The sequence below is a fragment of the Geotrypetes seraphini genome, chromosome 1 (genome assembly GCF_902459505.1).
Source record: "Geotrypetes seraphini chromosome 1, aGeoSer1.1, whole genome shotgun sequence".
NCBI classification, from domain to species: domain Eukaryota; kingdom Metazoa; phylum Chordata; class Amphibia; order Gymnophiona; family Dermophiidae; genus Geotrypetes; species Geotrypetes seraphini.
The window spans coordinates 359,666,511-359,690,356 of NC_047084.1; the positions used below are offsets into that span (position 1 = coordinate 359,666,511).

General features: G+C 44.2%; 1 protein-coding gene across 5 annotated transcripts in view; it reads left to right on the forward strand.

The window, feature by feature from the left end:
- ARHGAP24 (Rho GTPase activating protein 24) overlaps positions 1-23,846 on the forward strand; it is an 833,428-nt gene that overhangs the window by 804,915 nt on the left and 4,667 nt on the right. For all 5 annotated transcript variants that reach the window (XM_033914713.1, XM_033914704.1, XM_033914721.1 and 2 more), the window contains 2 exons: positions 2,709-2,830; positions 15,689-16,766. In XM_033914713.1, coding sequence (XP_033770604.1) covers positions 2,709-2,830; positions 15,689-16,766 — 1,200 coding nt within the window. The remainder of the gene's footprint in view (positions 1-2,708; positions 2,831-15,688; positions 16,767-23,846) is intronic.

Below are 23,846 nucleotides of genomic sequence, written 5' to 3' on the forward strand. Positions count from 1 at the left end.
GGGTCTAAAACTAGGGCCTCCGCGTGTGCAGATCGCCGGACTTGATGGACCTAGGGTCTGTTCCGGAGATGGCACTTCTTATATTCTTATGAACCAAATTACTATGAGATCATTAATATTTTTCCCCATGACTGGTATATCATTTTAAAAAGCAGAAGTCTAGAGCAAAGTAACCTCATACCTCACTATATGCCATTTGCAACATTCAGTCCCCTTAAGACAGGGGTGTCCAATGTCGGTCCTCGAGGGCCGCAGTCCAGTCGGGTTTTCAGGATTTCCCCAATGAATATGCATTGAAAGCAGTGCATGCAAATAGATCTCATGCATATTCATTGGGAAAATCCTGAAAACCCGACTGGACTACGGCCCTCGAGGACCGACATTGGACACCCCTGCCTTAAGAAATATATTAAACACATTGGTGGGCAATTTTCAATAGCACACATTGAACTAAGACAGGAAATTTTCAGTCTGGCCAATTTACCTTGCTGTCTGCATGTCTATTTGCCCAGGTAAGTGGCTTTGAAAATTGTTCTCTGTGAAGTAGATATTCAGCCAGCGGAAAACCCCAGAAATTCCAGGTTGCTCTATATCCGGCGTTGGATTTTTGGGTTTGCAAAGCTGGCTAAAGCATTGCCGATTAAGTATGATAATCAGCACTTGACAAGCTATAGGGCACAACATAAAGATAGGGCTAACTTTTATGCGGTCCTGTTTATACAGTTACCCTAGCCGGTTAAATGCTGAATGTCAACACTTAACCAGCCAAATGCTGACTTTGCCCCTGAAATGCTCCCCCCCAAAAAATAGTTTTGAGGGGGCGCTAATTAGACATTTTCAGTGGCAGTAACCAGTTAAGTGCCACTGAAAATTAGCAGTTAGCCCCGAACAGGTGATATAAAAGGTCAGGAGCCATTTCTAGCCCATTAAATTGCTTAGAATATCAACTCGTCTATACAGCCAGACCATGGATTGGTTGGTAATATTGTGGTACAGTGTTCTTTGATGAATCCGATCAAACTGATCTCCAAGAATAACATCAGGCACATAAACAACAGTCTCCGTGATTTTCAGCCGCCGGCAGGCAGTGCAGTGATCCCCTGTCTCCAGCTCTGACCCTAGATACTTAATGCCGGGCTGTTTCCAGCTAGCGGCATTGAATATCTGGGCTTTCACTGGCCAACTAGCGCATAAACGGGCATCGGCTAGTGCATAAGCATAGAACAGCTATTTATGTGGTCCTATCTAAGCGCTAACCTTGCCTGGCATAACTGTGACCTACCCCTGAAACACCCCCAGAATAAGCCCCTGAGATAGCTGGCTCAAAGTTGCACACAAACCATGACTATGCAGCAGAGATACCCAGTTATCTCCAGCTGAAAATTCAGAGATAGCTGGCTACCTGTAATTTAACCAGTCACTAGATGTCACCAACTAAAATCAGGGGTATCCAACCTTTTGGCTTCCCTGGGCTGCATTGGCCGAAAAAAATGTTTCTGGGGGCCACACAAACGCCCAAACGCTGCAGCAGGACAGAGGAGGGAGCTGGCAAGACGGTAAACACCCGGGGGCAGCAGAGGAAAACACTGCATCGCCCTCAACCGGGGCCGCACAAAATACTTCACGGGGCCGCATGCGGCCCCCAGGCCGCAGGTTGGACACCCCTGAACTAAATAGTTTTGAATATCAGGCCCAACGTCTTCCAGATGTTAAACGGCGCTTTACAGGGGTTCAGATTCTGTAATATGATTTGGCACAGGTTTGAAGAATTTCCACCCCGTATTCAGCCACTGGCAGTCAGTGATTTTTTTTGTCTACTGCCAGCTGTATTCCTCGATATTCGGTGCCAGGCCATGTCCAGTTTTAGGTTGGCCGCTAAAGCTTATACGATTAAGTCCAACATTCAGCCCTTGACCGCATAAGCTGAACCACTTAAAAGATAGGACTGTTATTTATGCAGCCCGATTTAAGCAGTCATCTTATGCACTCAAGGGCTGAACATCAGCACTTAACCACATAAGTGTCAACTCCACCCCCGGAATGCCCACAAGGTAGCTGGTTTTAGCACTGGCACTGCGCTGCTAGCTGGTTAAGTGCCACTGAATATAAGTGGTTAGCCACAGACAAGTGATTTAAAGGGGCAGGAGCCTGAGGTTGTGGGTTCAAACCCTGCGCTGCTCCTTGAGACCCTGGGCAAGTCACTTAATCCTCCACTGCCCCAGGTACATTAGATAGATTGTGAGCCCACTAGCACAGATTGGGAAAATGCTTGAAGTACCTATATATAAAGTGCTTTGAATGTGGTTGTAAAACTACAAAAAGGCGGTATAAAAGTCCCAATTCCTTTCCCTTTAATCATTTTGGATGTCACCCAGTTTATTTCTAACTTTTCCATAGGATCACCTGGGACACACTTGATGGATTTCCTTGAAACTATCTTTACCACCTCAAAATGAGGCCAGGCCGCTAGTTTCAGATTAGTCTCTCTCTTTCTTCCACCACTTCAGGTGGTTCTCCTTTAAAGACTACAAATATTGTTGTTACAGAATGCCCTATTTGTCATTTCTTTGATGATTTCCTGATGCACAATGATCTGTCCTGGGAGTGGCTTTATCCTGTTCATTGTGAAATATGGCTATGTTTCATCAGCTATCGTTCAACTTTTAGTCCCATATGCCATACTAATTATTTGTGTTCTGTGCTTCTAGGTTCTTAGATGAAGTGCAATCTTATTCAGGAATAAACAAAATGAGTGTGCAAAACCTGGCTACTGTATTTGGTCCCAACATACTGCGGCCAAAAGTGGAAAATCCTCTGACCATCATGGAGGGTGAGTTAGGAAACATCTCACCAAATGTTTGAACTAGTAAAATTAAACATAGCATCCCTATATGCCTTTGGTTTCAGGCTGCAATTGTCCTGGTGTGTTGGGTTTCATTTTCAAAACAGAAGCAAAAATGGACTCTTTTCTTAATGGCTTCTTATGGAGAAATGTGATCCTAAGTGAAATTGAGCAAATCCCTCATATTAAATTAAGACCAAAATGTGCTATCTATTCTATATTCTTGCATCATGAGAAGGAAAGCATGGGGTAGAACTTAAGGGCAAATTCTATAAGAAACGCCCAAACGTTAGCCGCCTAATTAGGCACTGTTCAGCGTGATGCAAGTAAGATTGGGTGCTGTTTAATGAATCACGCTGAGCGGAATCTATTTTGGAGGCACCCAAGAAATAGGCCATCTCTAGGCACAACTAAAAGCTAGGCGCCCATGCGAGCACTTAAGCACGCTTAAGAGCAGTAATTCTGTAAGAAGGCGCCTAACACATAGCCACGCCCACGCCTAACATGTAAAGCGCCTACTTTTTTGAAGGCCACCTAAATTTTTAGAGGCGCCTTGTTATAGAATCACTCTTTCTTGATAGGCGCCTATGTTTCAATCAGTGCTGATTAAAAAGCTTAATTGAGCTTGTTATTCAGTTTAGATAGGCCATTATCAAGTTGGGCACCTCCGAAATAGGTGCCTAACTTTAGGCACTGGTTATTGAATTTGGGCCGATGTGTCAGCTCTTCATTGGACCTACTAAATTTTATGCAACTATTAGCTTTATTGTTTTTATTTTATTTTATAAATAATGAAGAAGTACTTAGCTTAGTGGTCTGTTTCAGGGATATTTGGCCAAATCCATGGTGGTGCCGCTGAGAATCGGTTAAGAAAAGTTATTGAGAAACCTAATGGATACAGCTAAAGCCTTATACGCTGAATCTCAGGATTTGATTTCTAATAGTTTCTCAAAAAAATAGATAATTAGAGATTGTACCAAATCGTCAGTGACATCAAGGCAGTTTACAAACCCAGTTACTAAAACAGAACATAGAGCAAGCAAACAGAAAAAAACAAAAGAAAGACGAAAAAAATCCCCATAAAGAGAGAGATAATCTAGCACGACATAGCAATACAATACAACTTGTAAGGAGGTGAAGGGTAAATGAACTTAAACACAGCAGTCCATACAAACCAGATTTTACCATAATCTTTACAACTTCCTTTGTGTTTCTGGCTCTGTATACTATCTTGTACTTCTTTTCTCTCAGGGCTGGATTTAAGGGGTGACTTAGAATCCCATGACAGAAGGCCCTAAGCCTGCCCAGAACTAAAAGCAGCATAGCCCTAAAGGATTAAGGAACCCTTTACAAATTTCTGCCTTCTGCCCAAGTATGCCTAACATTGGTCCTGTTTTCCCCAGAAAAGGCAACAGTTCCCCAGGGGATAGCCAAATGCTATCCCTTTAGCTTGATTAGGCTTTAGGAGTTCAACAGTTTTATAACAATAACTCCCCCTCCCCTTACGAATATGTGTTAGCATTTTTATCGCCAGCTGGGGTGGGAAAAGTTCCAACTTTTAAATCTTCCTTTCCTCGCAATAGTCTTTAGACCAATGGCCTGATTCTCTAATATCGCGGTAAAATCCAATAGGCTGCTATCACGGCCGTATATGAATATGTAATGATTTCAAAGACCTACGCATGCAAAGGTTCACGGAGGGTCGCCAGATTTATATGAGATGAGTCGCTGGTGGTAGTGATCAGCACATATGCAGAATGGTCCATGGAAAGAGGTGTAAATGTGAACATCTGCTGGGAAAAAGCTGTGCCATAGGTACACATATCATGAGCTTGTCTTATTGGAGTGCAATATATGCACACGTCATAGGCGCGCGTCACATGCAGCTGTTGTATCAATCATAGGTGTGCCAGCGCCATTGGATTGCGGGGAAGAGAAGGGAGGGGAGGTGCAAGCATCAGATTTCAACAAGCGTGCATAAGACATACCTTTAGTACACGCACCCGAGGTGCATGCTTTTGAGATTTTTTTCCCCCTCGCACAAACTATTATACAGCTATACTACTATAATTTATGTGAATGGTGTATTTTTTTTTAAATCTTGAACCATAGCCAGAAGCACACGCCTGAGACATGCTTTTCACAGAACCGGCACCTCTTGACTAGCCAGTAATTTTTGGTGTCAAAAGCTGGCGCTGCGCTTGGAGAATCACCCGGCAATAATGAAGAAATTGCCCAGAGTGCTTGTTTAAATATTAATGAATCCATTTTACTACTATTTTTATATTTATGACCTTGTTGTAATGCATTTGCATGGCAGAGTCAGAGGCTGCTAGGTAGCTCGGAAAAGAGCATGATGAGCCGTTCTGATAATCGCACAATAAAATACTGCCACACTAAACCGGCTGGAGTTGGTTTAGTGACCATCATTAAAGGCACGGTAAGTTTTGAGAATCTGGCCCTGACTGCCTTTCATCTGCCTCACATTGTATATTTGGATTTTCATAAAGCGTTCGACAAGGTTCCACATGAACGACTACTTTGAAAAATTGCAAGCCATGGAATTCAGGGTGAAATACTCATGTGGATCAAAAACTGGCTGGTGGGTATGAAACAGAGAGTCGGGGGTGAATGGACAATACTCGGACTGGAAAAGCATCACAAGTGGAGTGCTGCAGGGTTCAGTGCTTGGCCCCGTGCTCTTCAACATATTTATAAACGACCTGGAAATTGGTACAACGAGTGAGGTGATTAAATTTGCAGACGATACGAAGTTAGCGAAGATGCAGGAGGATTGCGAAGACCTGCAACGTGACATAAACACGCTTGAGAAATGGGCCGCGACATGGCAAATGAGGTTTAACGTGGATAAGTGTAAGGTAATGCATATCGGTATCAAAAATCCCATACACGAATACAAGATGTCCGGGGCGGTACTTGGAGAGACCCCCCAAGAAAGAGACCTGGAAGTACTGGTTGACAAGTCAATAAAGCCATCTGTGCAATGTGCGGCGGCAGCAAAAAGGGTGAACAGAATGCTAGGAATGATTAAGAAGGGGATCATGAACAGGTCGGAGAAGGTTATCATGCCGCTGTACCGGGCCATGGTATGCCCTCACCTGGAATACTGCATCCAGCACTGGTCGCCGTACATGAAGAAGGACACAGTACTACTCGAAAGGGTCCAGAGGAGAGCGACTAAACTAGTTAAGAGGCTGGAGGAGTTGCCATACAGTGAGAGATTAGAGAAACTTGGAAAAGAGGAGACTGAGAAGGGACATGATCGAAACATTCAAGATGATGAAGGGAATAGACTTAGTAGATAAAGACAGGCTGTTCACCCTCTCCAAGGTAGGGAGAAAGAGAGGGCACTCTCTAAAGTTAAAAGGGGATAGATTCCGTACAAATGTAAGGAAGTTCTTCTTCACCCAGAGAGTGGTAGAAAATTGGAACGCTCTTCCGGAGGCTGTTATAGGGGAAAACACCCTCCAGAGGTTCAAGGCAAAGTTAGACAAGTTCCTGCTGAACCGAAACGTACGCAGGTAGCGCTAGTCTCAGTTAGGGCACTGGTCTTTGACCTAGGGGCCGCCACGGGAACGGACTGCTGGGCATGATGGACCACTGGTCTGACCCAGCAGCGGCAATTCTTATGTGCTTATGTGATCTACTCCCTAGTGGTAAAGGCTTCACTCTTTACTAGCCCTCTCCCTCATGGCTCACGGCTCACAAGCACTTTGACAAGAAAAGCATTCAAAGAAGGCTTAAAGGGTTCTAAAACAAATATTTGTCATTTAAGGGCAGTCATTGCCTTGTTCTAGGAAATCCATTGAGTCAAGGTCCTGATCTACTGGGTCGAGTGAACTCTGATATATCTGGTTAGGGGCACCTTTTGTCTCAAACTTCTACCAGAGTGTCGCTGCAGTTGGAGGTTAAGCCCTCCTCCTCTGGAGGCTCTTGAGAGTACATTAGAACTTTCCAAGGGAATTTCTTTCTCAGACCAACATACAAGGGACAGACTAGCCCTATTGCACCATATCTGTCTTACTGTCCCCTCCCTCTGTCTTTAAAGGTATGGTTCTCTGGAACCCTCATTTCCCTTTTGATGCTTCAGGGAACCATTCTTTTCTTTTTGGGATACTACATTCTTAGCTTTCCTATCAGAGCTAGCCAAAGGCATAGCCTGACAGCTATTTTAGGGTGGGCCTAAGACCAAATTGGGTGGGCCAAAAAATTTCATCTCATCTCCACCCCCCTCCAAAGTAAAGGAGATGCCTGTGCTGATGAGGATTGCCAAACACTGCTAGCTGGAGACCTCCTTCCTGCCAAACGAGCTTACATTTTGGGCAGCTACCAGCACTGTCCCTGAGCTTCTGATGTCAGCTGCCAGCTTCTGAGTATGCTCACTTTTGCACATGTTTGACAACTGAGCATATGCTGGGGCCTGCGGCTCGGGGACAATGTCGGTAGCTGGCCAGAAATGTAAGCTTGTTCAACAGGGAAGAAGTCTCCAGCAGGCATGGTTTGGTGATTGATGGACAGATTCTCAAAACTAAAATCTGCTTTTAATGTACACACTAAATTTCCAGCCAGTTTAGCATGCATGTATTTCAGGGGCGGATTATCAAAACGGCTTACTGAGGGCATTTCTGAGTTTTCTTGCAGTCTTCGATATTGCTATGCAACTGTAGTACAACGAGGTCATTAATATTAAAATGATCACTCCAAGCGATTCTCTATAATTGCTGAATGATTCTCTAACCTTGTTTTGCCATATTTGCAGCCAAAATTTACTGACAGGTCTGAGCTGTCGTTGCTTTACTTTCTGATCAGTGCCTGAGCGCTGATTGGCTCAGGCACTGACAGGAAAGTAAGGTTTGACAGCTCAGACAACCCACCCCCCTGGAAAATTAAAATAATAAAAAGCAACCCAAATTGAAGTTCAACAAGAGGGGCTTTAAACATCCTGGGAGGAGCCTAAGGCTCTAATTGGCCCAGGTTGTTTAAGGGGTACATGAAAATTTAGCGAATTTGCATGAGCATTGTTTAGAGAATGATTCGCTTTTTTAAAATTGCTACAATAACGGCTGCGACAGTGGCCCAACGGTTTTTAATGAGGATTTTTGGTCATACTTATTCTGAAAGTAAATAAAACTGAGAGTTTCTTAAGGTCTGGGAAAGGAATGTGAGGGCCCCCATGACACATCAGATTTTCGGCACCTGTAAGGAAGTTTATGAGCCAGACACATGCGTTTATAGGTAAACCAGAGATGGGAAAGGAGAGTAGGCTTTAGGTTCTCATAGTAAGGGGGCCATAAAATACCTGTAGGTGTCAACAGATATTTTCACATCTGGACCAAAGGAAGGAAGAAAGAAGAATTGAATTTGGTTACCATGGGTCCAAGGTAATATATTGACTTTGACAAAATGCAGATGGAAAAGAGTTATAAAACTTGTAGTACTGAGTCTAGCCTTTGGTCTAGGAGGGAAAGGCTTGGTAGACTGGTTAAGCTCTATGCCATTCCTTCCCAGCCCAATTCAGAGTCTTCATTTTTAATTTTTAAAAGCAATTTTTTTTTTTAGTATTATTGTATATTACATTTAAACTTGTGAAGTATAGCTGCACATAATTTGTATTTACTTTTAATTTTTGTTTACTCTTTCTAAAAATATTAGGACTAGGGGGCATGTGATGAAGCTACTAAGTAGTAGATTTAAATCAGAGTGGAAAAAATATTTCTTCACACAACGTGTAATTAAACTCTGGAATTTGTTGCTGGAGAAAGTGGTGAAATCAGTTAGTTTAGCCGGGGAAGTTAAGAGATATGGAGGAAGGGAAGGGACACCTAAGTGTGGCGGGGGGGGGGGGGTGCAGGGAAGGAGTAGGGGATGGAGAAGAGGGTGGGGGAGGGACCCTAACACCTTTGCTGCGCCACTGATTTTAGGTGTGGTTTATAGAATAACACCTAGGCATTGAATTTTTAGGTGCAGTATATATAGAATTCAGTCCTTTAGAATTTGTCTACATTGGAAAAGAAAAGAAAGAAAGAAGAGCAAAGTTCATTGCGTACAGAGTTCTCGTCTAATCACTGGAGTCAATTCTCATATATGCTAATGTTCCACAGTTTCAAATGGCTGGTAATGATGTTTTCCATCAAATGACATAGAAATCTTCCGGAGAGAGAAAGGAAATAGTTTGACAATATAAAATAAATTACCCCTGGCAAAATGGAAGTGATAGCAACTCAGCCGTGCATTATCGTTACGTAATCAATCACTCTGAAATACAAACATTTCAGGTGAAATAAGCTAGAAATTGTATTTGATTTCATCCTGTTTCATTTATTAAGATTTATATAAACTGTCTATCTTTACACATCTAGGTGGTGTAGAAGTTCCACCTGCATAAAATTTGCATAAAACAATTAGACATCTGCAGCTACAGAGTAATTGACAATAGATAAGATACTCACCGAATGACATTGTAAATGCATTTCTAGAACATTCATCTTATGACAAGTCCCAAAATATTTGCCTTTTAAGAAGTCCTGCAATAACTGGTGCTAAGTTATAAATTGTTTGTTTTTTTTCCAGTGTACATGGACTAAGGGCTCCTTTTACTAAGGTGCGCTAGCGTTTTTAGCGTGCGCTTAAGATTAGCGCGCGCAAACCACATGCTAAATGAAAAATACTAACGCAAGCTCTATGGAGGCGTTAGTGTTTAGCGCGCACTAAAACCACTACATTTTCAAAGGCTAAGCTCCTTTTGCACTGACTACAATAGTAAACCTGCCTGAAGCAGTGGCTCTTTAGGTGCCTGAAATACACATCTTTATAACGCAAACAGAAATGCACAAACACTGAAATTCTAAAACAGCAATGCTCACTGTGGGAATTTTGCCCCAGATTCTATAAACAGCGCCTGAAGTTAGGCACCTAGATTGACGTGCTTAGCCAATCTAGGTGCCTAACTCAATTTTCTTCTCTTTTTTAAAATCTTTATTAATTTTCAAAACTAATACAAAGTGCCATAAATTATATGTACATTAGTCTTTAAGCTCGTTACATTAACAGGTGCTAGAATATATGTCTGTCTGTCTTTCTTTCTTTCTTTCTTTCTGTCTCTCTCCCTACTCCTGTCTCTTTCCTTCTGTCTACTGTCTTTCTTTTTGTCTATCTCTCTCCCTGGCCCCTTTTGTCTGTCTGTCTTTCTTTCTCTCTCCCCGCCCCTGTGTCTTTCTTCCTTTCTTTCTGTCTCCCTCCCGCTGTCTATCTTTCTTTCTTTCTCCCTCTCTCCCGCTGTCTGTATGTCTTTCTCTCTATCTGTCTCTCTCCCTGCCCACTATGCAGCATCAGCATTTCCCTCCCCCCCCCCACTTCCCTGTTCAGTAGCCGCAGCAGCAGCATTTCCTTCCCCTCCATTTCCCTGTGCAGCAGCATTTCCCCCACCCCACTTCCCTGTGCATTAGCATTTCCCTCCCCCCACTTCCCTGTGCAGCAGCCACAACAGCATTCCCTCCCCCTCCATTTCCCTGTGCAGCAGCATTTCCCTCCCCCACTTCACTTCCCTGTGCAGCAGCACCAGCAGTATTTCCCTCCCCCTCCACTTCTCTGTGCAGCAGCGGTATTTCCCTCCTCCTCCATGTCCCTGTTCAGCAGCAGCATTCCCCCTCCCCTGTTCCTTTCTTTCCCTTCCCAGCAGCACACAGCTAAAACGGCTCCCTTAGTTCTTTGCCAGTTATTTTTAAGTTTAAAGCTGCCGCGACGGCTCCTCTTACGACCCCCGCCTGCATCAGATGCCTTTCCGATGCAGGTGTGGCTCATGATAGGAGCCACCGCGACAGCTTTGAACTTAAAAATAACTTCGGCCAGGGAGGCCAGACACGCGCATGCACATTCCTACCTGCCACGGACCTTAACTTTGGCCAGGGAATGTAAGGGAGCCAGCCAGACGCGCGCATGTGCACTCCTACCTGCCACGGACCTACGGATCACGGATCACGCAGGTAGGAGTGCGCATGCGTGCTTAGGGTTTTATTATATAAGATTAATAACAAAATAAGCACTTAAGTTCCATTAATAACAATGCAGATAATAAATATCCCTCCCCTCCCATCTAACAATTTAATCAAGAAATGAACCAGAAAGACATCCCCCCCACTCATCCACCCTGTCCTGGATATGTATAAAAATAAACAAAAATTTTAAACAAAGACAACTATGTTGACCTAACAAAGAATGTCAACAGGCCCCAAACCAATTTAAATAATTTGCTATTCCCTAACATATCTGCATTCATCTTTTTGTATTTGTAACCTAAACATAAACTGGCCCACCAAAATGAAAAATTGAGGCGGTCGCAATTTTTCCAATTGCGGGTTATCATTTGCATAGCGATCCCAGTCATAATTAGGAAAAACCTGCCTTTGCATCGATCCATGGGAGGCTTGATATGCAGCAAAGTTCCACGTATAATTGCCTCATATGTCAAAGGGATTTTTGATTCCAGTATGAGGTTAATCTGTCCCCATGTTGACTTCCAGAAGCTGAGTATCAAAGGACAATAGAACAACAGATGATCCAGTGTTCCTTAGTCTAGATGACAATGCCAGCATCTATTAGATTTAGAACTGTCTAACTTATGTAACCTAACAGGGGTCCAAAAAGATCTATGTAACAGAAAAAAACCATGTTTGTCTCATAGATGCTAACTATGTACATTTCATCCTCCAAGTCCAAATTCGTGGCCATCGAGAAGCAGAAATGTATTGCTTTATCTTGATGCTCCAAATTTCCCTTAATTGAAAGCACTATTGTTCACTTAAAATTCAATAAAAACTTTTGAACATAAAAAAAACAATTTTTAAAAAAATGAATTTAACTCTTAGGCGCCTAACTTGGTTGGCTTCTACACCAAGGTGCCTACCAGCAAGTAGGCGTGGTTAAGGGTGCATTTGGGACAGATTTTGAGCATGGTTATACTTAGGCACACTGATTTAGACCAAGGAAACTCCGGCCTAAATGGCAGTGCACCTAAGGATTCTTGCCTACTGGCACTTAATACTGCTTAGGCGCAGATGATTGACAATTCTGCTTAACGGTGCCTAGCGGTTAGGCACCATTTATAGCATCAGAACCTTTGCTAATATACCCCCCCTTTACTAATCCGCGATAGTGGTTATAAGCACAGAGAGCAGCGCGGAATGCTCCGCGCTGCTCCCGCCACTTATAGGAACTCTAAGAGCATGGGGAGCAGCGCGGAGCATTCGGTGCAGCTCCTTGCGCTAATAACCGCTATCGCAGTTTACTAAACAGGGGGGGGGGGATATATTGTTTTTAGAAATATATGAGTACAGTAAAACCTTGGATTGCAAGTAACTTGGTTTGCAACTGTTTTGCAAGACAAGCTAAAACATTTTATTAAATTTTGACTTGATATACAAGCAATGTCTTGCAATACAAGTACATACCGTATACACGTACACGTGTCAATCATCACAACTGAGCCAATGGTTCTTCTCTCTCTAACGCTGCAAGAGTGTAGTGACTGTTCTAAACGAGCAAGGTCTTGCAATACAAGTACATATAGTATTTTGTATTAAAGTTTTTTGGTTGTTGAACGAATCGTCTGAGTTTCCATTATTTCTTATGAGGAAATTCGCTTTGATATACGAGTGTTTTGGATTACAAGCATGCTTTTGGAACGAATTATGCTCGCAAAGCCAAGGTTTGACTGTATTTACCATTGGGCTCCTTTTAAAAAGCCACAGTAGAAGCTGCTGTTGCTGTAATCACTTTGATGCCCATAGGGATTTAATGGACCTTGGGATGTTTGCCCTGCAGCAGCTGCTACTGTGGCTTTGTTAAAGAGGGTGGTGGGGGGTATTTGGATTTTGCTCATACCTTTTCAACAGTAGATGAAAGCAAAGTATTTCCCTGTCCCTGAAGGTTTCATAATTTCACTTTTGTACCTTCAGCAATGGAGGATTAGGGAACTGTCCAAGATCACAAGGAGTAGTTGTGGGATTTGAATCAGGCACCTTGGATGTCAACCCCTGAGATCATGGTACGAGGAGAAGGCCGTGCCAGTAAATTCTGTTTTCTCTAGACTATATTTATATTACAATCTGGCTTTAAAAATCTTTGGAGGCATTCTATTCTGGTTATGTAGGCAAAACAAATAGTTAAACTTTAAAAATCTATCCAAAAATTGTGCCAAGAAGAGGACACAAATAAAAAAATATATCATTATTGTTCAGAAAAACATGCTTTTGAGACTCATTGCACACTTGCATTTAAACTGCATTAAAATGTGCCCCTGTGAAATCAATGAACCAGTGGCATTTTGATTATAGGAGGGGGTGCTGAAAAATTCTCAGCCCAACCAAACAACTTCCTAAATTCTGAGCGTTATTTTGCCACCGTAACTGAAAAGAGTGTTATCTTATTTCGTTAAGTGCCAATCTGCAGAAACAAAATTCTCTGTTTTGACATTGTTTCAGATCATTGATTGAACCATATCCATGTCATTCTCTTGTTGGCTGAGCTGAGAACTTTTCAACACCCCCCTCACATACTAGAGAGCTGCACGGGAACGGGGACGACGGGAATCCCGCGGGCATCCCGCGGGTTCCCCCTTCGGGTCACGGGGATCCCGTGGGGACGCCCCTAGGGTCGCGGGGATCCCGTGGGGACACCCCCTAGGGTCGCGGGGATCCCATGGGGACGCCTCCGAGGGTCGCGGGGCTCCTGCGGGGCTGGATGTACTCAGTCGCGCGGCTCTTCTTCTCCCTACCTTCTCTGCTTGCAGCACAGAGCCGAACGGAAGTCTTCCCGACGTCAGCGCTGACGTCGGGAAGACTTCCGTTCGGCTCTGTGCTGCAGGCAGGGCAGGTAAGGAGAAGGAGAGTAGCCTCGCGGTTCGAGTGGCTACCAAGGGAGGGGGGCGGTCCGCCCCGCCCCGGTTGCAGCACAGCCGGCCAGGTCCCCTTAGTTTTGTGGCACTTCCCCAACCGACCGATAACAGCCCGGGTCCGACAATCCTCCCTGCCCTGTAGCCGCAAATCTAAATTACCTTCTTACAGCAAAGTATATATACACGCTATAAAGTTCCTATGAGGACAGCTACCATACTCAATCATTGTGTGGCAAACTGAGGAACCAGTGATTAGTTTTCTATATATCTTTATTTGGTGACTAATTCACTTTATTGATAAAAATTTATAAACATTAGAGGCTCTGGTAGAAACCCGTTTACAAAGTATGTATTCTTCCCAATTAATATTTTCAAATTAATAAAGTCTTTTTGCTTATTTGTAAATGGGTTTCTACCATAGCCTTTAATTCAGTAGCATAATTAAATGAAATAACTATTTCTGAAGTTTATAGGGACGGGCGGGGACGGAGGGGATTCCTCGCGGGGACGGGTGGGGACGGAGGGGATTCCTCGTGGGGACAGGTGGGGACGGAGGGATTCCTCACGGGGACGGGTGGGGACGGGTGGGATTCCTCGTGGGGACGGGTGGGATTTCTGTCCCCGCGCAACTCTCTACAACATACCCCCCTCTTTTACGAAACTGCGCTAGCAGTTTGTAGCGCGAGGAGCCGCGCTGAATGGCCTGTGCTGCTCCCGACGCTCATTGAGTTCCTATGAGCGTCAGGAGTAGCGCGGGCCATTCAACGCGGCTCTCTACGCTAAAAACTGCTAGCGCAGTTTAATAGCAGAGGGGAGATCATCTATGGAATTCATCCTAGTGATTAAACTTTGCCATGAGGAAGAGTGAGAGAGGGGAGATATAATAAAGATGTTTGCATACTTACATGGCATAAATGCGCACGAGGCAAGTCTCTTCAATTTGAAAGGAAGCTCCGGAATGAAAGGGCATAGGATGAAGTTAAAAGATGATAGGCTCAGGTATAATCTCAAAAAATACTTTTTTACAGAAAGGGTGGTAGATGCATGGAATAGGCTCCCAGTAGAGGTAGTAGAGACAAAAACTTTGTCTAAATTCATAAAAGCATGGGACAGACATATGGGATCTCATAGGGAGAGGACAGGATAGGGGATGCTGTGGATGGGCAGACTGGATGGGCCATTTGGCCTTTATCTGCCATCATATTTCTATGTTTCTATGACTGTTGAGACAATTATTTCCTTTAAGGCTTTTAAATAATAGTGATAATGGTGAGCACCATTACAGCATTCATTAAAGCATAGTTAGAAATTACATCTCTCTAAGGGGGCCCTTTTACTAAAGCTTATCACCTACCTAATGGACATTAGCATGCACTAAGTACCACATGGCCCATATGTATAAAATAAGATGCACAGCAATGTCCATTAGCACACACTAAGCTTTAGTAAATGGGCCCCTAAGTTAAGACGAAGCAACAGATGGCCATGTCCTTATTTCTGTGGTCATTGTCTTGAGACATAAGGTGGTGAGTGCTAATGCAAAGTATAAAGCCTGTTACAGTTTTGATCAGTTGTTTGTGTGAACGTTTCACCAAATACTTTTGGCTGTACATATTGAGTTGTGGTCCTCTGAAGCAGGCATTTTTGCTGAAAATAGGCCATGTTGGGTCATGGATTCAACCTTTGTGAGATGGTTTCCATCATCTGGCCATCTCCATCCCTTTCCCTCACATTCCTGAATTTTGTGAAGATTGGCTCCTGTTCTTTTTCTGCCTTTCATGTCTTTATTTCTACTATCTTTGAATGGAAATGGCTATTACCACATGCCTGTGTTTTTAATGATCTTTCTCTTAGATCATTTGCCTGTTCTACAGAGCCACAGTTGGTTCATTGAAAAAGCATTAACTACGTTAATTTTATTTTTCTTCTCACAGGTACCGTAGTGGTCCAGCAATTAATGTCTGTGATGATCAGCGAACATGAAAGACTGTTTCCAAAAGACATAGAGATTCCGTGTCCAAATGGACAGGAGACCTGCAACAACAATAATGACATGCAGAAGAAACTCATCATGGGCCAGTTACAGAACAAAGAAAATAACAACAGCAAAGAGATGGCTACGAGGCGTTGCTCTTGGGAAAAGCCTGAATCTCCCCAAAGGAGCAGCATGGACAATGGTTCCCCCACCAGCATGGCCGGAAGCAAAACAAGCAGTCCAAGAAACAGCGTTCACAGACTTGATGTTACCAGGAGCCCTCCGCTGATGGTGAAAAAGAACCCAGCCTTCAATAAGGGTAGTGGCATTGTCACAAATGGCTCCTTTAGCAGTTCTGTTGATGGCCATGAAAAGAACCAGCTGCTATCAAATGGAACCCTGCAGGCCAGGAGAACATCATCCATGAAGGGATCAGGCACCAAGATGGGAACACAGAGTGTGCAAAATGGAGCTGTACGAATGGGCACTATGAATACCGATGCTCTCAGCACCACTTTGAATGGTCGAAACGCGGGCTGGATGCCCAATGGGTACGTCACATTGAGGGACTGCAAACAAAAGGACTTGGCGAGTGATTCAACCCAGCAACAGCACAGGTTGTCCACTTACGACAATGTCCACCAGCAGTATTCCATGATGAACTCTGATGACAAACAGAGTGTAGATAGTGCAACTTGGTCCACGTCCTCATGCGAAATATCCCTCCCTGAAAACTCCAACTCTTGCCGATCCTCTACAACAACCTGCCCTGAACAGGACTTTTATGGGGGAAATTTTGAAGACCCTGTGCTAGATGGGCCATCTCACGAGGAACTTTCTCATCATGGAGACTATGAGAGTAAATATGATCGGAGAAGTGCTGGAGGCCACAGTAGCCGAGCCACAAGCAGCAGCGATAACAGTGATACATTTGTCGTGAGTGCCACAAGCAGTCATAGTGCCTTGCATAGCCTTGTGTCAAGTCTGAAGCAAGAAATGGCAAAACAAAAAATGGAGTATGAGTCTAGGATAAAGAGGTATAGTAAATTTCGCAGCACTAAATGGAAGCAGATAACTCATTACTTAAACGATGGTCATCAGAAGATATCTGATGTACAAAATATTAGAGGAAAATTTTTGTTGTTTACCTGCAATTGCATCACTTTCTTTTCCAGAGATTAAAAAAAAAAAAAAGATTTGACATCGATATGTGAATATTTCTTAAGAAAGAACTGAATATTTCATGGGGTGTCCTAATTTTTTCACATGACTATATTGTTGCATGAACTGTCTTACGAAATAAATAAAAAATGATAGATAAAAAAGCCTCAGACTTAAGTAGCAGCTTATATAAAACAACTTCATACAGGCAAAATAATCCATCCATTTTATAACTCGGTCCAGACAATCTTTATGTAAACAAAATACAATCCACTGCAGTGGCTTCAATCCAGTGGTAAATCAAGAGAGGGGTCTGTCCGACCCAGATAAAGAATATAAAGGGGTGTTCATGGAGTTGGCGTCAAACTCCGGGAACTCATTCCTCTTCCGGCAGCTTTTACATTGGCCTGCTCTTTTGCACTTATACCCACACCCCATTCCCCTTCTCCACGGCCCTCTTTGATGACTTGGCAGTGGCAGTGATTAAGACAGGCTGATGATATCAGGGCCTTCCCTCTGCAAGTCCCATCTACGTGTAAACAGGAAGTTGAAACAAAACAAGTGGTACTCACAAAGGGAAGGCCCCAATGGACAGTCTGTCTTAATTACTGCTGCCACCAAGTCATCAAAGAGAACCATATGGGGGAGGGGGAAAAGAGAGGAGAGAAAGATGTCATACCGGGTTGGGGGAGGGCAGATGGAAAATGTTGGCTATAAGGTGTGGAAACAAGGGAAGAGAGAGGGAAGTGGGTGGAAGGGATAATGCCAGATGCAGGACTTCCTAGGAAGTGGTGGGGGGGATGGGGGATGTGAGGGAAAGGAGAGAAAGATGTTATACTGGGATGGGGAAGAAGGAGGGTGGAAAGATGCTGGCTACAGGGTGTGGGAACAAGGGAAGAGGGGGGGATAAGCTGAAAATGGAGACAAAGAGTGCCAGAGAGAAGAGAAGGGGCAATAGCGATACAGAGGGGGGAAATGCTGGCATTGCTCCCTCTGTGCTCCTACCCTTGTAGGTAGGAGCACAGAGGGAACAATGCCAAAAGGGGGTAGATGGGTTTACAGAGGGAGTCAATGCTGAAAGAGGCTAAATAGGCATTCAGAGGGGGATAATACTGAAATGGAGAGTTGATGAGGATACACATGGGACAAAGCTGAAAAGGGGAAGAGGCGATAGGGCCATAGAGAGAGAACCAGTGTTCCCGCTAAGCTGCACAAAATATTACATCGCAGCGCACAAGTTTCTCGTCACAGCGCACACACGCGTCGCAAAGGTAAGGGGAGGCTGGGGGAGGAATCGGACGTCGGGGTGGGGGTTTGGTTTCCGAACCTGGCGGTGGAGACATCTAACCTCGGCCTGCCCCGGAACTCTTACTGCAACAGTGACTTCCTGTTCCTGCCTAGACGGGCAGCTGCTGCAGTAAGAGTTCCGGGGCAGGCCGAGGTTAGACGTCTCCACTGATGGATACAGCGCCGCCGCTATAACATTTAAAATAATAGCGATCGGGGGGGGGGGAAGGTGCGGGGAAGTCCGGAGCTGCAGGGCCGGCGTTAGAGGGAGTAAGAGTTGATGGTGCTGCAGGGTCCCGCGGGGGGAGGGAGGAAGAAAAAAGAGGAACCGAAGCATGGCAATTTTGGGGGAGCAGGTGTGGGGAAGTCCCGCGATGACTCGTCTGCTGGCTCTGCTCTGGAAGAAGTAAGTTACGTCGGAGGGGGTGGACCCGGCAGACACAATCATTGCGGGACTTTGCCGCAACTCCCTGTGTCTGCCGGGCCCACCCCCTCCAACGTAACTTACTTCTTCCAGAGCAGAGCCAGCAGACGAGTCATCGTGGGCCCTTCCAGCATGCAGCTGCTGAGTCCGCTCTAGAGCAAGTACGTCAGAGTGGGGTGGATTGGCAGCAGGCAGCTACAATCATCGCGGGACCTTGCTGCATGAAGGGAGAGAAAGGAGCAGGACTGCTGGAATGGAAGAGTGGTGGAGGGAAAGAAAGGGGGCAGGGTGGTATGGAAGGGTGGTGCTGATGGAATTGATGTACAGAGAAAGGAGAGAGACATAAGGGGGAAGGATATTGGAGGGAAAGAAAGGGGGAAGATGCTGATTGAAGAGGGGTGGATGGAGGGAGAAAGGGCAGACATTGGATGGTAGTGGGGAACCTATGCTGGATGGAAGTGCAGATGGGAGAGATAAGGGAGCAAATGCCAGAAGGAAATGGGAGGAGAGAAAGAGGGGAGCAGATGCTGGATGATAAGTGGACAGAGAGAGGAGAAGGTACTAGATGGAAGGGTTGGAGAAAGAGGGTATATGATGGAAGGAGGGGATAAATAAAAGGAGGACACATGATGGGGAGAAAAGGATTGAGTTAGGGAAACACTGGAGGGGTGAGGGAAAGAGGTGGCAAGCTTTAGGTAGACAGTAAAAAAGAACATTGATGAGAGAGTAGTAAGAACATAATCTAGACAGATGCAGAAAATAAATTGAAAAGGGAAATGAGGGAAAAAAGGGAAAGGGATTGCAGAGGAGAGGTGTGGGAGAGGGAAGGAGAGGAGAGAGATGCCAGACCAATGGGGGTGAAAGGAGAGATGGAAGGGGGAGGCATACAGTTTCTGGAAGGGGCATAGAAGGAGAGAAGATGCCATATAGGGGAAAAGAGACGGCAGACAGTGGATGGAAGGAAGAGAGTTACAAGAAGATGAGGAAAGCAGAAACCACAGAAGACAAAGGTAGAAAAAAATTTCTATTTATTTATTGCTTTAGGAGACATGTGTCACTGTTTCTGTGAAGCATTGTATGCAGAGTCCAGCTTCTTGCTGGTTCAATTTAACCTTTGTCTATGGGAGGGGTTAGTTTGTGATTACATATTCCATACTAGGCGAAGGTGTGTTGTGTGTTCGAAAGACATAGTTTTCTGTTAGGATTGACGGTGTAGGATTGATCTGTGTTGGTCTGGCTTGTTTAGTTTTACAATGGGTGTATTGATGTACTGTTCACTGCAATATGTAAGATGCTGCCTTTTCCTAGGTGACGTGTGACGTGTGGCTTGTTACTAAAAATCATGTTTTTCGTACAGATGGGGGGGGGGGTGCCAAAAAATGATGGGCCCCGGGTGTTACATATGCTAGGTACACCACTGCATTATGTAAAGATACCAGAAAGCTGGAGAAGCAAAAACTTTAAGTAAATTGTTATTCTTCTAAGTTTTGAGTATTTAACCCTCCCACAATCTCATGGGCACTCATTTCAAGTTTATTGAGATTTTGATTTAAACGCAATATCAAATATTTTCAATGTGTATAACAAAAATAAATTTTGGGAAATAAATAAAACCATTTGAACAATAAACATACAAACATATCCATAGATGATTAAAAATACATAAGGAGTACAAGGATAAACTACATTTGTTTACAAATGCGTCCTCCGTGCCTGCTCATAAATTTGTGGAATATGTAACTTGTCGCTCATGCATATTTTTTTTTGCACACACCTCATCAATCCTTAGAGGGAACATTGGAGAGAACAATGCTGAATGGGGATAGTGTTGAAAAATGGGAAGTAAAATAGAGACACAGAGAACAATGTTGAAAGGGGGGAAGATAAGGATATTGAGAAGGTAGATGGTGAACATGGAGAGAGGATAAGGACAGGGACACAATGAAGATTCTGGGAAAAAAGGTGAAATAGGGACATAGGTGAATGCTGGAAAAGAAGTGAAAAGGTGACACAGACGGACACAGAAGGGAAAATGCTGTGTATTGGTTCCAGTTTCAAGGAGATATGAGGGATCAGACTGATGGGGGATCAAACTGGATAGAATGGGGAAAAAGAGGGCCAAGCCACATAGAAGGGGCACAAAAAGAGGACAGACATTGAAAGGAATGAGAGAGTGAAAAGAAGATAAGGAAAGCAGAAATCCAGAGACAATAAAGCTAGATAGAAGTGATTTTGTTTTGGGTTTTTGGTTTTTTTTTGGCTTGAGGATAAAGTATCATAGCTGTGCTAATAAACGTTTATAATTTGAAAATGGAAATAAGATGATATTTTTATTGGACTAATATTAATACATTTTTGACTAACTTTATGAGACCAGAAACCCTTTTCTCAGGTCAGGAAAGGATATTGTTACAGTGGTATACAGTGCTGACCTGAGGAAGGAGATTTTGACCTCCGAAAGCTAATAGAAAAATGTATTTTTCGGACCATATGATGCACTTTTTCCACCCCCATAAAGGGGGTGTGTCTTATGGACCAAATACACCGTGCGTCCCTTACCTTTTTTAAGTTACTGACTGCAGCCAATCACAGAGCGGTGCGGACCAGGCAGGAAGTGCAAATGTTGTGCGTTGCTCTGCAGAGAAAGTCAGCTGTCCAGCAGGAGACCGCGCTGGACCACTGCTACTTTAAAAAGGTATGGGGGGGAGGGGGGCTTTGGGCTGCAAGCTGCTTCTTCAGGCTCTTTTGGGCTTTGAGCTGCAGGCTGCTTCATGTTGCGGGCTTCCCAGCACCAGATCACCATATGCACCTATGTGTAGAGGAGGAAAAACCAAGAAGAAAAAAAATTCTGAACCAAATTACAGGTGGGTGCGTCTTATGTTCTGGTGCGTCTTATGGTTTGAAAAATACGGTAGTTCAATAACATGGTATCTTATTTTCCATTTTTGTTTTATTTCTATGTGGTGATTGGTATATGTCTGTGTTTTCAAATTTACATCTGCTGTCTTTATATTTGCACAGTACTAGGGGACATGCATCACTTTTTCTGTGATGCTGCACTGTATGCAGAATCATACTTCTTAAGATACAGTACATTGTCTACATATTCTATTTTTAGTTTACTGTTGCTTATTCTATATTGGGTGAGAGTGTATCTGTGTTCTGTGTGTGCAAAAAAAGACATGCTTTTCTGTTGGCATTGACTGTGCAGGATTGATCTGTACTAATCTAGCTTTAGTTTTACAATGGGTGTATTGATGTTCAAGTGTTCACTGCAGTGTTTAAGATGCTGCCTTTTCCTAGGTACACCCTTGTTGAGTGATGCATGGATTATTACTAAAAATAATTTTTTCATATAGAGGAGAAGGTGTTAAAAAACGATTGGCCAGGAGTGTCAAATACGCTAGGTACATAACCCGGACCAAGTCTTCCGGACCCCCAGATATGTCCTCGAAAAGGCGGACATGTCTGGGGAAATCTGGATCTCTGGTAACCCTAACTCTACTGCTTCTATCCCAGTCCATGGTACCATCACCATTGTATATTTCAGGCTTGTGCCAAAATAATCAATATACTTACTGCGTGACAAAAATCTTTGACACTCCAGCTGCTTCATGGGCTATCCCCCTCTTTTTTGCAAAGGTGCGCTAAGCTTTTTTAGCGTCCGCTAAATATTAGCTCTCGCTAAACACCCGCTAAATGCTAGCGCGTGCATGTTATCCTATGGACCGCGTTAGCGGTTAGTGCACGCACTGATTTAGCGCACGCTAAATCTGCGCTAAAACGCTTGGCGCGCCTTTGTAAAAGAGGACCTATATTCAAACATTCCACCTGAGTTATAAGATGGAGTTTTTTTTGCCAGTGATAATACTTAAAGCAGTATGAAATAGCTTTAAGTAAGCTGCTACTTAAGTCTAAGGCGTTTTTCTCTGTCTTTTTTGAATTAGTTAGGATAGTTCATGCAACAATACATAGTCTTGGGATTGAGACTGGAAACTACAACAATGATTATACTGTGCAACAGAGGTTTGGCGGCATGAATTGTAGTGGGTGTTCTATAGTGATTTGGGATAGCTGAATTTAAAACTGACCTTAATATTTTGGTATAACCTTCTGATTTTTGGCAAAAGAGCATTATGATACAAAAATTAACATTTTCGCTATACAGTGGTACCTTGGATTACGAGTATAATCTGTTCCAGAAGCATGCTCGTAATCCAAAATGCTCGTTTATCAAAGCGAGTTTCCCCATAGGAAATAATGGAAACTCGCTTTGATGCATTCCCCCCCCCGAGAACCGGCATTGCTCCCCTCGAAGGCCCCCCTCCCGCGATCAGGCACCCCCCCTGCCTCGAACCGGCACCCCCCGCCACGATCCGACACCCCCCCCCGACACGATTGGGTACCCCCCCGACATGATCCAACATCCCCCCCGACACGATTGGACACCACCCCCGCCGCTTCTTACCCTCATCTGGGCACTCTTGAAAATCGGCTTCCTCCTCTGCTGGGCCTTGAGCATCTGAGCATGCTCAAGGCCCAGCAGAGGAGAAGGCTGATTTTCAAGAGTGCCCAGATGAGGGTAAGAAGCGGCAGGGGGTGCCCAATTGTGTCGGGGGGGGGGGCGGATCGTGGCGGGGGGGTGCCCAATCGTGGCGGGGGGGTCGGATCGTGGCGGGAGGTACCCAATCATGTCAGGGGGGTCGCAGGGAGGGGTGCCAGATTGCGGAGGGTGTGCTCGTAAATCGAGCCATGCTCGGTTTCCGAGGCACCGATTTTGCAAATGTTTTGCTCATCTTGCAAAACACTCACAAACCGGTGCACTCGTAAACCGAGGTACCACTGTATTTTCTAATGATTGGAGTAAATGTTATAACAATCTCTGAAATATTAAAACAGTTTGCCTCAAATTAGATTTTTAAACTGAAGTGAGAAAAGTGCACGGATAGCATTGAAGAACTGAGAATTTTCTGGGGAATAAGAAAGCACCAGACTATGTCCAAATGATGGAGATGATGCTTACAGCATCCTGTGATCTCAAATGCAGCATGTCACTAAAAATTCATTTTTTCCACTCACATCTGGATTCCCCCCCCCCCCCCCCCCCGATAATCTTGGTAGTATTAGTGATGAGCACAGGGAAAAGTTTCACCAGGACATTGCTACCATGAAGAAACGATATCAGGGCAGATGGAATTCATCAGTGATGGCTGACTATTGTTGGACATTAATTAGAGATGCTCCT